Genomic DNA, 17,780 nt, shown 5'->3' with positions numbered 1-17,780 from the left:
ATCACGAAAGTCAGCAGGCTTCATTCTCAGGCTTCAAAATTTCATGGCAATCCATCCAACAGTTGTTGATATATTTCAGTCTGGACCAAAGTGGTGGACCAACCAACAGGCCGAACGATAATCAAACCGACTAGCAGACCAACATTGCCATTTCTAAAGCCATGCCGCTAGCATGCCCAAAAAGAAGTCCACACTGTTAAAGGATTATATGTATTAAATAAGGGCTTTCATAACTTGCAAGCAGCAAGGCAGATGCTTGCCAACCAAGCTTGGGTCCTCCAGCTGAAGGATGGTCTCTGTAACCACTAGCCAGCCTCTGTGATTTTGTTCAAATAAATGCTCTAGTCTTTGGCATCATTTCTGCCTGCTGTGACTTTCTGTCTTCATCTGCTGTCTGACTGAATAACTGAGCTGACTAACCAACAGTCTGCCTGTCTGTGTACCTGCTGAAGTCAACCTTGGCCAACAGCTCTTGTCTCTTCGTGCTCTCCCTCTCCTTCTTCATCTCCAGCTCCACATCGTCTGACAGGATGTCTTCGTAGGGCATGTCATCGAGGTCAACATCACCTGGCATGATAAACCTGGGACATGGCAAAGAAATGACACATACTGTAGCTAAAAAATAAATGTGGATAAACAAAATGAGGAAGGCAAAATAAACCTCATGTGGAAGCTGACAAAAAAATCAATTGTCATTTAGAGAATATGTATGCGGAGGGACTGCATTGGCATGTGCTCATGTGTTCATGCATGCCGTACCTGCCCCCATCTTCCCTGTTTCCTATGGCTATGAGGGCCTCAAGGTCGGTTCCCTTCAGGCCGTACTGCAGCAGCTCCTTGGTCGCATCAACGTTCTCTGGGACGCGCTCCACACACTCATGCAGCACCCATGAGCGCTTGCAGATCTTGCTCTGGGTGGGATGTAGGGAATGGAAGGAGAGGGAATGAGTTCAGAAGAAATGATGGGATAAAATGAGATACAGAATTAGGAAGGAAGGGTGTGAAAATTTGCTACAAACTGGTAAAAATGATGCGTGAAATAGAGTAAGGGGGTTGTGCTGCACTTAAGCATGTGCTGTACCCCTACTCACACACACACACATACTGTATATTTCTTACCAGACATCTAATATACTGTGATAAATACCAAAACTCTGATACAATTCTTTATCTCTCTCTCTCTCTTCTTAACCATCCCTCCTCCCCCTTTCCTTATTGCCTCAAATTTACCTCTCTTATTTCTTCTATCTCTTACCAGATAATCTTGTATTGAGGCGATGCTGACGGTACTCTTCCTCCACTGTCTCTGGTAGACCAGGTCTGAATCCAGATTATACGCTTGGGCAAGAGACAGGGCTTCACCATATTCTTCATTGTCAATCTGTGGGATAAACAAATGTGCACACAATAAACACATTATGAGGACATGATCAATATACATGCTTGTACATACATGTTTTGTTCACACTGTGAAACAGACACTAAAACAACTGTATGCGATCAGAAAAGACGAGTGAACTTTTATTTGTAAGTGATTCAGACAAGTGTTTGGAAAATGAAAGGAAATATCTATTTGATGAGAAGCTTGTCCAGAAATTGAGCAGGCACAAGTCTAATTAAGAAACACTAATTTTCTGATGTAATTTTAGGTTGGGCACAAAAATATAAAAACATAACTGTACAACAGTTTAATTCATTTCAAATTATGTGAGGTTTTTTAATGTCCAATTATCATCCCATGGGTATATTACTGATTCAATCTTCATGCACTGTGTTCCTAGCCAGAATTAAATTAATAAAATGAATTCAAACCATATGGTATTTAAAGCATATATCTAGGCAAAAAAAATAAAAACACAGACAGGAGAAAAGTCCGTGGCTCAATTTTCCATCACACTGAAGGACAAAGAAGCCAGGGCTCTGAACAAACCTGTGCACAAGCTATGGCACTTCCGAAATCCTCCGAACGCACTCTGAATACTCAAAGACTGATTAGGAACAGCTCTAACATGCAGATTTCAATCTGTGTGGCAATGTGACACAGTCTGGATTGGGTCTCTTACAGAGGGATAAGGGGAATGGCTGAAGGAGGGCGAAATATTTGGAAATATTTGAAGAAAGAAAATCAAATGGACAGAGGGAGAAAACCCAAAGGAGGAATCAAGAGCCAGATATTGGGACTTAATCACACACACACAGCGTCAGTACTACCTCCCTAAAATAATAAAAAGACTAAAAGTCTACAGCTAGCAGCTGTACTTAGGCAGCTGTACTAACTAACTAACATGCTGATTTTTAGCAGGAATGTTTACCATCTTAGTCACAATGTCATTAGTTTTGCAGGTATTTGGTTATAAACCAAAGTAGCGGGTTATTTAAATTTTTTGAACTGAGAGGACAAGCCAAAGTCACCAAAGTGATTACACTGTGTGTACAAATGTGTTTAGTTAGTGCCAAAATAAGATGGTGAACATCATAAACATTACACCTGATTAACACATGGATGTATTGAGGAGAACAGGCTTAACATCAGCATGTTAGCATTGTCACTGTGCGCATGTTAGCATGCTGATATTAGCATTTAGCTCAAATCACCGCTGCACCTAAATACAGCTTCATAGAGCCTATAGCATGGCTGTAGACTCTCAGTCTTGTTATCATATATTTCACTTCGTTACTAGTAGTAGCAGCAATAGTTGTCGTTGTCATTATTACTATTATAAAATTGCGCTAACTTAGATGTCAACACATAATGATGCTAAAAGAGGTTTTGTGTCATATCAATGTCTTTGTGTGTGTGAAAGTACATGTGTGCAAGCACACTGACTGACTGCGTATCCATCTCTTTCTGTGTGTAGGAGTACAAAGCAACACATTAGCCAGACTGTGGTTCCTCGAGGGCAATAAGAACCCCACACTGTTAAACCTTACGTAGGAGGACATCAAAAACCGCTTCTTTCTCTCTCTGGATTCAGCTAATAAAACTGTTAGCAGCCGTGCCACTGTGCTACTCACACAGGAAGGGTTACGCCACCAAACACATCATCAAACTCCTAAACACATGAAGGGACTGACTTGAGGAAATAACCCGGAATCACTTGTTCTGGTCTATTCACAGTCAATTGGACTACAAATCTCAACTGAGGTGAATCTCTGAGGAGAGATCAGATCATTCTGATTTCTGTGTGTGAGTGAATGTGTGTGTGTGTGTAAATGTCAAACTGAACAAATATAACATAAGCAATATGCAGGCATTGACACACAGTAAACCAAATATGCATGCATGCATGCACATACACCGACATACAAACAGACAATACAGACACCACTCCTCCCCATCACTCATATGCCTACATGTGGTACATGTGAAAAGGAAAAAAACAATTCCAACAGGAGTGCAGCAGCAGCAGCAGCAGCTGGGGAAGTGCCGCGGGTACCAAGTGTTACAAAGAGATAATAATGATATATTACTTTGTAACTCTTCACTGTTAGAATTGATGGTGATGACTAATGGCATCTAATGATGATGAGAATGATGAAGAAGGAAGTAGATGATGGGTCATAAATATGACTGATGAACCATGCTCAAACTTGGGACCACTGAGAGCCGACACTGTGCTTTATGATAGAGCATGTTGTTGTGTTTGCTGCAATTTGTAGCGAGTAGCAATAACAGCCATATTTCTAATGCAGCAATTAGCATTTCAGAGAAACCCCAGGGACTGAGAAATAGCCTTAAAGCAGGCTGAACATCTTGCTTGGTTTTTGTTTCTCCTCAACAGCACTCTGGAGCTGATCCAACACAACAATAGCACCTCACTGAGCTGGCACAGGATTTTTTTTGAGTCAGAACCCAGATCAGCCTGTTATAATTCAGTCATTGACCAAACAGATTCATATGACGTCCTTCAGTTGCTGCTAAATTAAGTGGCAAAAAGAAATGAAGAGTTTCATGGTAAATGTGATAACCACCCTTGAAGACAACTGATAACTGCTCTTAAAAAATGATTACTGGCATTACAGTAAGGAACATGTGACTCATGTAGCAGTTTGAGTATGATCAAGGGCTTACAAAAGGGGTGGCTGAATTAGGAATGTAGTATCTTTGAAATATTAAATAGGTCATATCAATTTCTTCATAAAAATGTATTAAATTTATAACACTGTGTGAGGCAGAGAACTGCACATCAGCACTGGAATTGTTTTGAGCTATAGATTGCTGAGCTAAAAGAACATTCAAATCCAAACATGAAGGCATTCTAGCATGAACACTGACGAAAGCTTTTCTCGCCTAAGCACATAAATGTTGTGTGTGCCGCAATGAATACGTAAACAGTAACAGAAATGTGACTCTTCATTTTTCCCCTATTATGGATATGCTACCTCATTGTGAGGACTCTTACTTTTTAAACACACTGCAACTGTGACCTGAACTGTCAAATAAAAAAGTACCTGTCCAGACAGGTAACAACAATTATGTAAATGCTATGAAATATAAATACTGTGATGTGACTTCTCCACAGAGTCACTGAGCACATCAGTAACCAACCAACCAACTGGCTATTCATTCAAACCTCAAAGACTAATGTTAGCGTCTCTGTGAGGCTGTACTGAGGCACAGGGTGCATGTTAGTATGCTAACATTTGCTAATTAGCGCTAACCACAAAGTACAGCTGAGGCTGATAGGAATGTTATTTTTGCAGGGAATTGGTCATTCACAAAATTCTTTTTGGACTATTGGACTAAGTGAAATTGTAAATGAAAAGTTAATGGATCACCAAAGTGATTACAATTCATCCTGTGGGGAACATGAATGCAGGTACCAAATTTCATGGCATTCCATCCAACAGTGGACACATTTTACTCAAAATCACGATTCAAAATTCAAAGATTCAAAGATACAAAAAAATGTATTGTTTATCACATAATGATAGAAAATTGAGTAAGGGGAACAAATAGCAAATAAACAAAACACTGAGCCTCAAATCGCAAGTCGCTCAAACAAAGGAGCGCCCCAAAAGTAGTAATAGTAGTAACCAAGAATCACACATGTGAACCTCATGGTGGCGCTAGAGGAAAAGTCAGGGGATCACCAAAGTCATTAGGATTCATCCTCTGGGGACCATAAATGTCTGCACAACATTTCATGGCAATTAATCTAATAGATTTTGGGATATTTCAGTCTGGACCTCAGTAGTGGACCCACCGACCGACTATTGTCCTTAGAGATGTGCCTCGAGTACAATAAACAACTTGAAAGTCAAAAACGGTGGTCCCCAGAACGGATTGACTATTTGTACAGAACGGAATAGCCAATGTTAAACCATAGCCATACAGGGGTCTAATATTTAGTTTAATATTTTTCCATTTATCTGATCCAGCACTTTCAACGAACAAAAAATGTGACAACATAGATTCAGGATTGGGAGAAAGTCTTCTGAAATTCAAAAGGAGGACAACATGAAATTATCTGCATCCCTCCTACTGAATTGAGTTCTGACCCTGACATCAAAAAAAGCAATGTTGAGAGGAGCACTCCGTGAGCTTTTAACTGTATAGCACATTCTGGAGCCCAAATTCAAAGCTATTGCCCTTATAAACGAGATGCACAATTTTAGTACTTCAAGAGAGTTAGGTTAAGTGTCAACAGGTGCACGTGAACACTAATATTCCAGTCATTCACAAGCTGTGTCAAGCTCCTACCTTCCTCTGGTACAGCTCCTCTGGTGTAGTTGACCTCAGGCTGACCAGGCGGTAGTTTTTGATTACAGTGCGGGGGCGCTTGCGCGGAGGGGTGAACCGTTCCATCTCCGTCACATAATACAGGCCCTGCTTGATGTAGCCAAAGTAGCGGGCTTTGGCTGAGGACTCTTCGTCTGAGTCAGAGTCTCCGCCGTCATCACCCTCCTCATCCTCACTGGTCCCGCCGCTCAGGTTGCTCTCCAGTCGCCCACGCTTCTGAGCCAGCTTCACCTCACACTGTGGATAGCAAGAATATAGCATTACGAATGGGATAGAGGTAAACTGAGAGACAACAAAAATTAAGAAGGATGGAAGTAAAAGAATTAAAAAAATTAATGTGCACAAGAGAATTGATGAACAAGAGTACCAAAAAATACACAAGTGATTTAAACATAACTTTGAATTATACTGCTAACATATGGCTTGGAAGTGTTCATAAAGCCACAGCTGTCTTTTTACATAAAAATACATCTGTCTTGTTGGCCCAAATCATAAAGTGAGGGCTGCAAAACAGAAGATCGCCCATTCCTGATGATTGAGACTGGCAGATTTACAGCCTTTGCCCAGAATGACTTTCGGATGCTGAGTATGAACACGTCTTTGCCAGCAGGATATGTGAACGAAAAATTAAGCATGGAATGCAATTGCAGCACAGTTTACATTGAGTTGTGCTTAAGCTGGTAAACACACTTAATTTAACACCCTCATGCCAGATCAGCAAGCTGTTTAGACAGCAACAAAACAACAGCAAGGTCAAGTTGCTCGATAGAAACTCTAAATCCAAGCTGTCCAGTACTTTCTTGCCCTGTTATCTAGTTTTGTGATAGCCTCAGTTGGGGGAATATTATTTGCCCATTTTTTATCCACACGCTGCAGCAAGTCCTCATATATTGTAGTGATGCCCCTCTAGGTTTTAGCTCACTAGAGAAAAATGCTAGCAGAGGGGCTCCCAGCCAGGGTTTATGAAACATTTAGCACCTGAAAAACGTTAAGCGCCCCAATCAATGAGGAGCTGAGGCAGCTTCCATAGTGCTGCACTAATGCACTACCAACTCATCACACACAGGAAGATGTGCATGTACTAATCATCACAAACATGCAAGGTCACATTATTCCACATCTGTGGTAGTAGCTCAGTGTAGTACAAGTCCCATCCTCGCACACAGCCCCATGTTTGAGGGAATTTCAACGCGCACAAACCCTCAGCTGTAGATGCAGCTACACAGGCACCCATCCCCCACTCCATGCTGAAGCAGGCTGATGAAACCTTTCCAAAAAGTTGGCAGCTAGCTGGTAAAGAAATCCCTCTCTTTCTCTCTCTATGCAATCAGATAAAAAATAAAGAAAAGCTAAGGAGTGAAATGAAAGAGGATGGCGAAGCGATATCAGGGTCTTTGTTGGGGGATACAGCAGCAGGGATATATATTTCATCAGCACACGCTTGTACCATTATACACACTTGCGTACACATGCTTTTACACAATGACGGCAACAACCTGAACAAAATCCTATAGGACTTTGGGTTTAAATATTTATTTGTCATAAAAAATTGTCCTTTGGGAAATCACATCAGCTGTACAAAGGATCTATCACAAATCAATGCACACATTTGTGCAGCAAAACCAAGATTGATTTTACTGTACAACAGACTCACTTTGCAACAGAAACGGTGTACTCAAAAGCACTTTTTGTTTTAAATCTTTAATAATTAAAACAAAAGAACTGACAACCCCATGATAGACTGGTGACCTGTTCAGTCTGTTCCCTTCTCCTCTCCCAGTGCATGCTGGGCCAGACTCCAGCCCTGTGCGACCCTGAACTGAACAGGCAGTTTAAAAAAATGGATGAAAGGATAAAAAACAATTGTCCTCTATTGTATAATATGCCTTTTAAAACCCTGAAGGCCAAGATCTATAATGTATGAATAGCGCTAAAAAGATGCTTACTTTATGTAAGCATAACTGACAAACTGCCTCTTTCTGTTTACTTAACCACACACGTATACCACTATCTTGACATTTACCTCCAGGCTGAGGAAGCCGCCGTCATGTGCTGCGGTGACTCGAGGTGAGGGCTCGAACCATTCGCAGGATTTCCCCAGCAGGTTGCGCAGTGTCTTGACGGATGAGACGGTGAGGGAGCCGGAGCAGCGAGCCAGAATCAACACGTTGTCACTCCACCAGCTCACATCCACCAGCGGATAGTACTGCTCTTTATCTGGGACAGGTAACGGAGAGACATATGGGCGGTTTTACAAATGTGGTTATATACTGGAGGAGTGGGGACCAAAGCCGATAGAGATTTGTGTTAAAATTTTCCTTGAACATGCTTTTATGCACTTATTAGTCCCACTTTTTGGGATCATATACTCTTATCCCCATTAACTTTTTCGAATATGTTTTTGGACATATTTACACACGTGGGCATTTCTATCACTTGTCACGCATGAGATGAAGACTCACATAGATTATTGCAGATTATTGCTTACACAAGCTGTCACAGCTGTCATCACTACTGGCCCAAAACTGTCAAAAGACTGTACAGCTACACAAACAGACCTACTATACATAAAATATTTGCTAGCCTTGGCATACACTATATGGTTATATGTCTAGATAACTGTATAATTCAGTGAATAAGACATGTCAAAGATCATTAAATTGTATGCAGTGTGCACTGCTGTGTCAGCAACAAAGTCGGCTCTCTTTAGCCCTTCAGGCCAAACTACCTTTTATTTTCTTCCTTCTCTCCAGCGATGTCTTCCACTCTGGGTTGATCTCCTCAAATCCTGGCTGCGGGGAGGACCGAAGGATGGAGGGACCAAAGAGGAAGGGAGGAAAAGAAGAAGGGGGCGGGTGGGTGTAGAAATTAATCTGCTAACCCTGTTTACACTTACACACGTACACACAGTTGCTCTGCCAGCTCAGACTAGCGATGAAGCAGAGCACACACACATGCCGCATAAATCGGCAAAACATTCTGCAAATGTAAGTTCTCTCTAAGCCACCTCACTACTGTCTACTGGGAGCACACACACACATACAATCTCTCTCTCTCTCTACACGCACACACACACACACACACACACACACACACATACACACAAACACACACACTCATACTTGGGCCAGAGAGAGATTACATTAATACAGTCAGTCAAGCATCTAATGTACAAAATATTACCAGCACACACAGCTGCAATGCACACAGGTTTATTCAGCATAAGAAAAATTATGCATGCATATACACACACACACACACACACATATAAACACAAGCAGCTTAGAGGTGTACCTGTTGTTCTTGGCTCCATGTGGCCCTCTGTTTGAGGGAGGGGACGTCCCAAAGAGACAGACGACCAGAGAAGTGGATGACAGCCAGCAGGTTACCATCGGGGCTCAGACTCATGCGGAATACACCGTCCTGGACATCACAAATGCAGACACATTTTTTTTTTTTTAAATCAACAGAATGCTCGCCAGATCCTTCCCATTAAGCTTTTTAATTTTAATTGTGAAAGAGGAGTTACCTTTTCATCTCCTTGTCTGGAAAAGAATCTGAAGCTGGGGATCCTGAAGAAACCTCTCTTCTGATTCTAACAGACACAGAGACTAGATGACAACAATGTGCGTCTGCGTGTGTGTGTGTTAGATATTGACATGAATAGCTTGTGCATGAACATGTGTGTAGTCTCCTCACCGGATTGACATCGTCCTCATAGCTGGTGACCTGCTTGTAGTGTGGCGAGCCAGACAGAGTCCTCCAGGCTGTAATCCCACAGCAAGAGGCCTTGGACATACTGTCATCCCCTGACTCACAGCCCCCCACCAGCAGCAATCTGAAAAACAAGTACACACACACACACGTTTGTTTCACAATCAGTCATTGACATAATCCTTTCACTAGCCCCTTACCCTAACCTTAACCATCACGACTAAATGCCTAACCTTAACCCTTAACCTTAACCTAACTGATTTTTAATTAAAAACAAGTCTTAACCCTCAAAAAGCAGTCTCTACCCATGGGGACCTCAATTTTTGTCCCCACAGTGACACAAGTCCCCATGGGTTAGTGTGCATTCAGGTCAACGCCCCCACTGGGATATAAGAACATGAAACACACACACACACACACACACACACACACACAAACACTAATGGTTACCACCTCCTGGTTACCACCTCCATGATTGTGCCCTGACAGATCAATTTGCACTGCATAACAAGTACAGCGAATTAAGGTGGTCGCTGTGAGGTCATCCTCCAGCCTGGGTTCAAGCCAGAGTATCAGTGAGTTTTCACAATACTCAAGTGCCATTGAGCAAAGTAGTGAATTAAAAAGTTATTTATCAGAGGTCTGGTTGGAATCCGTGGCCAAGCACAGATAAGACACAAACAATACCACAATGACCACAGTGATCTGTGGGGTCTGTCTTTGCAGTGAAACAGAACAGATGCGACAGTGGTCAGGAACTCAGGGGGGAGGTGTGGATGAGGCAGTGCTGCCCAGCTCAACACTGCCCCCTGGTGCAGAGAAATTGGACATTCAGTAAGCCAAGAGCTGAGAGGGAGTTTGTAAAGTGATGGAAAGCTAATTTTTGTGTTAACATAGTAGCTCACATCTGAAATAAAAGCAACCTTTTCTGTATACTGTGATATAAGGTTTCATTAAAACAGATGCTATACTACTTCTGCATCCCTGATGAACATCTGCATATTCTGCACATATGTCTATATATGCAGTATATTAACTATATATAATGAAAAGATCCCAATGTCTAACTGCACATCTGGAAACATTTATATAGTATTTGGAATCCCATCTGTGCACCACATCATTTAAAACTGTTACTGGCAAACACTTCCATTGTGTCTGCTTGAAGCTGAACATGTTATATCTTCATTACTATACAGTATTTTCATATGTATGTTCAGCTGGTGAAATCATTTTGGGGGGCTTTTCATATCCAGCTTCTCACCTTGCCTTTTTCTTATCTCTATCCTATTCTCTCTGTTGCTGACCCAGTTTCCACACAGGGATCATTAAAGTTTCATCTCATCTATCAGTTGGCAAACACTTGACAGTAGCTGCCAAAATCCATTAAGCTGCCAAACCAAGCTTCACTGGCCAAACTAAATCTGGTTTGTGCAGACTGGGGGAGCGTGGTGAAAACAGTAAGGTCACGGGTGTGAGCCAGACATAATTAACCGAAACCTTAGAATGCTACGTGGTGAGGAGGGCCAAGGACATTTTAGACTGCTATAGTCAATACCTGCAGGTATTGTATTAAAGTGATTGGTTCATTTATTCCTGAGTAAGCCCCTTGGCCCCATTCCATAATGTAACATCTTGTGCCTGTGCAAGAATGTCTGCATAAGAACTTCTGATGTACTTCTTTTTCTGGTCTTATCAACTGATATTTTATGGAACATGTTTCATTATTGTATGTCTTTTTATCAATTGTTCTTGTTATTAATACATGTTTCAACTGTAAAACCTGCCTGCAAAGCAATTAATATTTTTATATATATTTTTAAATAAGTGGTAAAATAAAGTTTCAGTTAAAGTTAACTGTATTGCAGTAAATTCACACTAAGTTCTGGCACGGTGATCAATATAATACATATTTACGAGCATATTGACAACATGTTGGAGTATACTCATATTCCCCCTAGACATCAAATGATGAAAGCATTTGAAATCACTCTTTCAAAAGATATTTAAGCTGTGCATGGCATCATCGGCAATGGGTTTAAGGATGAAAATTGATTTAAAGGATTTATAAGGATGTCTGAGGATGTTTGAATTTAAATGTATGAACAACACTCCTGATGAAACACTGTTCTAAAAGAAGTAGGCTTGGACTGTAGAGGCAACAAGAGAAAATAAAATGTATAAGGGTGTCAAGTGAATGTTACAGGCATTAATTACGCTGCCACTGATAGATTAAAAGTAAAATGTTGGCAAGCATGTTCATTTTTCAAATTATTCATCATTTTAACTATATTCTACAAACACTCGAGGTTGATAGGGTGCTGAATTGTTGGCAACAACTAACTTACCGGTGGCCGGGGTGGTAAATAGCCGAGGTGATACCATGGGAGTAGTGAGCAGAGAAACTGAAGCTGTGGTTCTCTTGGAAGTTCTGATTGGTTCCCACACTGAGAGAGGGAGAGGATAGTCACATGACGAGTCACTTGCACTCTGGCACATAAACAATCAAAACAGGAACACTCATGTGCAAAATGTTAATGGTGCGATAAAGCTGTTTCGGGGAAGATGACAGAGCAATTTAAATCCCAGCTGCAATTAAAATGAGACATGGCAAAATATATAATCTAATCTAAGTGGGCAATATAAATTAGATTGGTACTAGAGGAGATGTCGTGTAATTTGTATCTCTTTGGGGAAATGTTTCCTTGCAATGTAAACTGTATAGAGAGAAGGAGAAAGGGAGGTAAAGAAAATAAATGGGAGGGAAGAAAGAGAGCACAAATAGCTGAAAGATTTGCAAGATTCTCACAGTTCAACTTCCTCTGACTGTTTATGCCACAGTAAAGCAGTTGTGTGTATGCAAACACGCACACACACGCACACGCACACACACACACACACACACACACACACACACACACACACACACACAGCTGGCACAGAACAAGAAAGAGAGTAAGAGAGATGACTTACTGTCAAGGCTCAGCTATAATTCTGAAATTCTAATTCAAAGTGTTTGAGCGACAATATTGGAATGCAGTCATATGAAGAGGAAGACTGAGTGTAAGCTCCATACTGAAAACAACCTTTAAAAACAAGCCAGCACTTCCAGAGTAAATCTGGTACAAATATCTCCCACATCTTAATTACCTCCTTGCACACATACACACACGCTGATGATAGCTTCAAAAGGCAGCTAAAACCATTTGTAATAGAAAAATAAATCAGCATTGTCGTCTGTTCTCTGCAAATATCACAATGCAGACAGAACTGAAGGGAAGTCATGGATGTCGTCTGATCGAGATTCAACACATAATCTCATCCAGTGTCTTGGGGTGTCAGTGCACCAAGGCTTGGTGCGACTGCAGCAGTCATAGAGAATTAAATGGGAAATTTCGGAAATAATGGCATATTAAATAATGCTAAATTAAAAGGGAAGGCGTGGGCAGCCATGAGGAAAGCACACACGCAGATTCAAAACAAAAATCAGATGTCATTAATCATATATTCAAAATGTGTATTTGAATAAGTATTGGCAAGCAGGGGAATTGGTATTCAAATAGAGGTATTACTCCCCCTAACGTTTACATATAGACAAGCACGCAGCATCAAATCGTACCACAAATAGGGTGCAATGTCCTATAGAAATTAGAATATACAGTACGTGCATTTAAATCAGATGATAATAAAGTAGCTCAGAAAATCTCCAGAAATGGGACAGCTAGAAAAGGTCAAATTACAAATACTGAAAAAATTGAAGTGCTGAAAGAAGTTTCAACTGAAGTGCAAGCACTGAATGAAATTTAACTGCTGATTTAAGTGTTAGCACTGAGGGGAGATGAAGTATCAGTTGAAATGAACATGCTGAAAGGAGCTGCAATGTAAGTCGAAGTGTAGGTGAGTAATTTAACTGGTAATGTCGGTTGAAAAGGAATTAGTGCCAGTTCAAGTGTATAAACTGAGAGATGATGTCAGTTAAAGTGTAGGATGAAGTGTAAGCACTGTAAGCAGTTAGAGAAAATTGCATATGAACAGTTTAAAGGTGAAGACCTGAGACCTGAAAGGATTTGAAGTGTCAGTTGAAGTGTAAGCATTGAGGGAAGTTGAAATGTCAGCTGAAGAGAAAGATTCAAAATGTCAGTTGATGTGTAACCACTGAAAGCAGCTGAATTGTCATTTAAAGAGTAAAATATGAAAGCAGTTGAAATGTCAGTTGACATGTAGGAGGTAAAAGCAGTTGAAATTTCAGTAGAAATTTCAGAAAAGTAAGATCTGAAAGAGAGGGTGCATTGATCTATAAAAAGGTTAAAATATACAGTATGTGCATTTAAATCAGAAGATAATAAAGCAGTCCAGAATGGTTCTGGGTGACTATGTGAGCTGCCTACCCCAAAGATCGTGAGAACCACTGTAGGTCATTTATTCTAGTTAACATAGTGTGACTAATAAGAAGATGCTTTGAGAACCATGTTATTTTTAGGTGTATTAGTGAAGCAGTTTTGTCTCTCACCTGACTAGGTAACTCATGAGCCCACCACCGTATGTGATAACGAGCAGCTCAGCTGACCACTGTGCGCTAGCTGTGTACTCCAGGAAGATCAGGCCTGCCACTGCACAACTGAAATCCCCAGGAAAACTCACCACCTGGATCAAGAGAGAGAGATGAGAAAGAAGAGTCAGCGGCGGTGTGACTGATGTAAGTGGTAGAGGAAATCAAATAAAGTAGAGAAATATGTATAATTATCTATCAGTTTGTGCCCCCACCAAGTTTGTACAAGGACAAACAACAAAGATACATCATACCAGCAGACAGAAAAACTATTAAGAAAGAAAATGATGAGACAGTGCAGGCAGGGAACAAAAGATAAGAGAGAGAAAGTGAAAGGGAAACAGAAAGTGAGACAGATGGGGAGTAGGGAAGATGAGCAAATTTTAATTTTTTTCATCCATGCATACTTTCTGTCAAATTGACTTTTTTTTATCCTCTCCTCCAGAAATAGCAGCAAGTCACCGTTGTGTGCACTTAACAGTGACAAACGAGTGAAACAGTACAGCAGAACGGGGGGTGCTGATGTAAGTGTGCAGACACACATACTGTAGATACATAACAAAGTAGAGTTGCACTAAAGGAATGAAGATCACAGACTTGGAGAGATGAGTGTGGCTGGGGAGTGTCTGCTCTCATCGTCTCTGACAGGGCGGCTGGAGGAATGGAGGGAATGATGGATCGAAATGGAGGAATGAGAATATGTAGTGCACAGAGGACATTAAAGTGAGGGGGGAAAGGCAGATAGACTTGAAATGGCAGCGCAAGGAGAGCTACTGAGAGACAGGATGAGAGAAATGCTACAGGAGAGACGGAAAGGAGGATCTAGGGAGCAGCACGCATGTGAAAAATTAAAGAGAGGAGGTGGTGAGGATAGAGAAGAAAAGAATGGGACACTATGAGTAAATAGGGAGGAAGAAAGAGAGATGAGCAGGAGAAGAAAGCATCAGACAATAAATGAAGAAAGCAGGCAGACAAAGAGAGCACAGAGGTGTCTGACACGGAGACGTTTTCTTCAAAAAAGGTGACAGCAGCTCAAAGTGCCCAGTAAATGTGTACTACACTGAAACAGCAGAACATGGATCAATCTCTGGAGCCAAGATTATGAATCCTCACCGTGTCACTGTAAAGTTACAAATACAGTAAAATCTGCTGTAGCATATTATCATTTTGTTAGAATAAGAAACTGCATTTACCCAATTTATAATCTGTCTGGTGATTTCATTAAAAAATTAAACAGAATCTGCCTGTCCAGTACTTTCCAATGTTAAATTAAGTAAAATGTATACATTAATTTAGATACAACATATCGTAACTGAACCAATCATCTGAGACAAATATGGAGATAATACTGAAAAGAAGCCAAGTGAATGCTGGGTTTCCATATGCTACACCTAATCACTTATAAGACACAAAGATAGCTTGGAGGGGGAGAGGGGTTGTTTGATGACGTCAAAGAGGAGGGACTGGCATGGTTACCGGCGGGATGACGAAGAGTTCGCTGCCCATGAGGTCGAAAAGGCGCACGGTGCCAGTGCTGTCAGCGTAGGCTAGCAGGGTGCAGTCATGGCTCCATGCCACCCTTCGCCACTGGGGGTTTGGGTCCTTTGGCACTGTAGCAGATAAAAAAAAAAAGGAGGACTTGAAAGCTCATACAAACAGAGGAAGTACGACGAAGAGATTCAGAGAGCCAAGGATTTCTAATTAAGCCAGATGAGAAAACGCTCTGCGAATAATCCCTGGTGTTCTGTGGTTGTGCCGATGATGAATACAGATGGGAGAAGAAGGATAAAGCTAATGCCATACATCAACACAGTGTGTCTAAGGACCTATCCAATTCATCTATGAAAGATAGCTAGAGTAATACATCTCAATAATTGCCTCTCAAAGACACGCACACACTTTCATGCGCACACTCACGGTGAGAGGGGTAGAAAGGTGGAGTGAGTAAAAAGAGAGGCAGAGGGAAAGGAGGAGGAGAACGGAGATCATAAATCCAGCTTTTATTGACGTATAGGCTACTGTTTCACCAATCTGCTGGCTCAGCAGTGCTGTGAGTGTAACCGTATCGCTGTTATAAAGCACATCCCTGCCTGCTGGCACTTTCTCAAGGCGTCGCTGTCATACTTCCCTCTGATAGAAGAGCTGGGGCAGGCCTCTGATCGCAAATCTGTTTTGAATACCTGATTATCTTATGACACGTTTAACAGTATGGGGAAAATATGGTAAGACTATTCTTTTACAAACATGTGCACAATCTCTATGTATTGGGTACAAGAAAGCTGAGAATATTTAAGTACAACTAAATACAACCTTTAGCACAGACTTAGATTCCTGTTGGAGAACAGTATGAAACATAATATGCCACCCTGGGTGCTGTGTCTGCTAAGCATTAAAGTTATGAAAAGGAAGTTAGGTTTTTGTTGATATCACATAACAGCGCTATTGGCGTTTATTGTATTGAATTTCTTGGCTGAGGAATGCTGCTGCAACCCCTGGTGGGCAATACTGCAAACGAATGGAGGCGTCGGATATTGTATGACTAGAATTTTAAATGAGGAACGAAGGGAGGAAGTGGGAGGTGAGACAGACAAAGAGAGAGAGAGAGAGAGAGAGAGAGAGAGAGAGAGAGAGAGAGAGAGCAGGAAACAATGAATCCAGCACCCACTGAGAGAAATAATAGCTCCCCAAATTTTAAGGCCTAAGTATCAGAGAGCACCTCAGGAAGTAGGCAGTATAACACACCTTTGAGACTCTCCGCTGAGGAGGAGCAGTCAAGAACATGGAGCCATTATGAGAGCCATAGGTACCAAGCGTGTCTTCTGTTCTCTTCTTGTTGTTTTGGCTCTTTTGCTTCCTATTTCAGTCTCTTTTCTATTTCACTCTATCTCGCTTCCCCTCCTATCTCGCTCCCATTATGAACTGTATACAGTATGTTGTTCTGCAGCTGAGAGGGCTCCATTTCCACATAGATGGCTTTTTTGGGGAGCTGGAAAATTGGATGCTACTGTTTTTTTTTTTTCTTCTCCAAGCAATGGCGGGGGCGGAAGTTGGGGAGAATTACACCCGACAACCCAATAGAAGCCTTCTATCTAAAGCCTTGGAGATGCATTTATCAGAGCTCAACACTTATGAATTATGTACGGGGGTGGGAGACGAGTCCACTCTAACAGGAGCAGACAGGGAGGGAGGGGGGGAGGAGAAAGAGAAAGAGAGTGATACACAGGTGTGGATGCACCGAATGCGTTCATGCACGGGGACACATACATACAGGCGCACGCACAAGCAAAAAAAGATGGTAATGCACACACACGCACCATCTTCCATTAAAAGCAAATGCCATTGAAAGCAGGATCACAGCAAAATCCATTAGGACAAATCTCCGTGAAATGAAATGAAGTAAAAGAAAAGGAAATGAAAAGGAGAGATGAAATGAAATGAAAAGGAGGAGGGAGGCTGGGGTTTCGTGGGCCCACGGGCTACTGTTATCCACACTATGAACCATTAGAACAACAGCCCACAATGACGGCTAGCCAGAGCAGAACAGAGAGAGAGAGAGAGAGAGAGAGAGAGAGAGAGAGACACACACACACACACACACACACACACACAAAAGGGGTGGGAAAGATAACGAAAATCAGAAAAAAAAATTTAAGATGGATAGAAAAGGAGAAGGAAGAAGGGAAGAGGTGGAGCTAGAATATACTGACAAAACCCACACAAGTTTCAATCTGGGCTTTTTACTGAGCTCTTGCTTTGTTTTTGTTTGCAGTGTGT

The 17,780-nt window shown here is 41.5% G+C and overlaps 1 protein-coding gene across 1 annotated transcript in view; it reads right to left on the bottom strand.

The window, feature by feature from the left end:
* nbas (NBAS subunit of NRZ tethering complex) overlaps nt 1-17,780 on the bottom strand; it is a 152,548-nt gene that overhangs the window by 127,099 nt on the left and 7,669 nt on the right. Inside the window, exons 7-18 of the mRNA XM_044169800.1 lie at nt 15,483-15,616; nt 13,968-14,101; nt 11,806-11,904; nt 9,443-9,581; nt 9,273-9,338; nt 9,038-9,166; nt 8,472-8,535; nt 7,767-7,960; nt 5,705-5,980; nt 1,256-1,381; nt 760-911; nt 444-581 (exon numbers count right to left, since the gene is read on the bottom strand). Of these exons, the coding sequence (XP_044025735.1) occupies nt 444-581; nt 760-911; nt 1,256-1,381; nt 5,705-5,980; nt 7,767-7,960; nt 8,472-8,535; nt 9,038-9,166; nt 9,273-9,338; nt 9,443-9,581; nt 11,806-11,904; nt 13,968-14,101; nt 15,483-15,616 (1,651 nt within the window). The remainder of the gene's footprint in view (nt 1-443; nt 582-759; nt 912-1,255; nt 1,382-5,704; nt 5,981-7,766; nt 7,961-8,471; nt 8,536-9,037; nt 9,167-9,272; nt 9,339-9,442; nt 9,582-11,805; nt 11,905-13,967; nt 14,102-15,482; nt 15,617-17,780) is intronic.

This window comes from Siniperca chuatsi, linkage group LG16 (assembly GCF_020085105.1).
Source record: "Siniperca chuatsi isolate FFG_IHB_CAS linkage group LG16, ASM2008510v1, whole genome shotgun sequence".
NCBI lineage: Eukaryota > Metazoa > Chordata > Actinopteri > Centrarchiformes > Sinipercidae > Siniperca > Siniperca chuatsi.
This window is presented reverse-complemented; position numbering and strand designations above follow the sequence as displayed.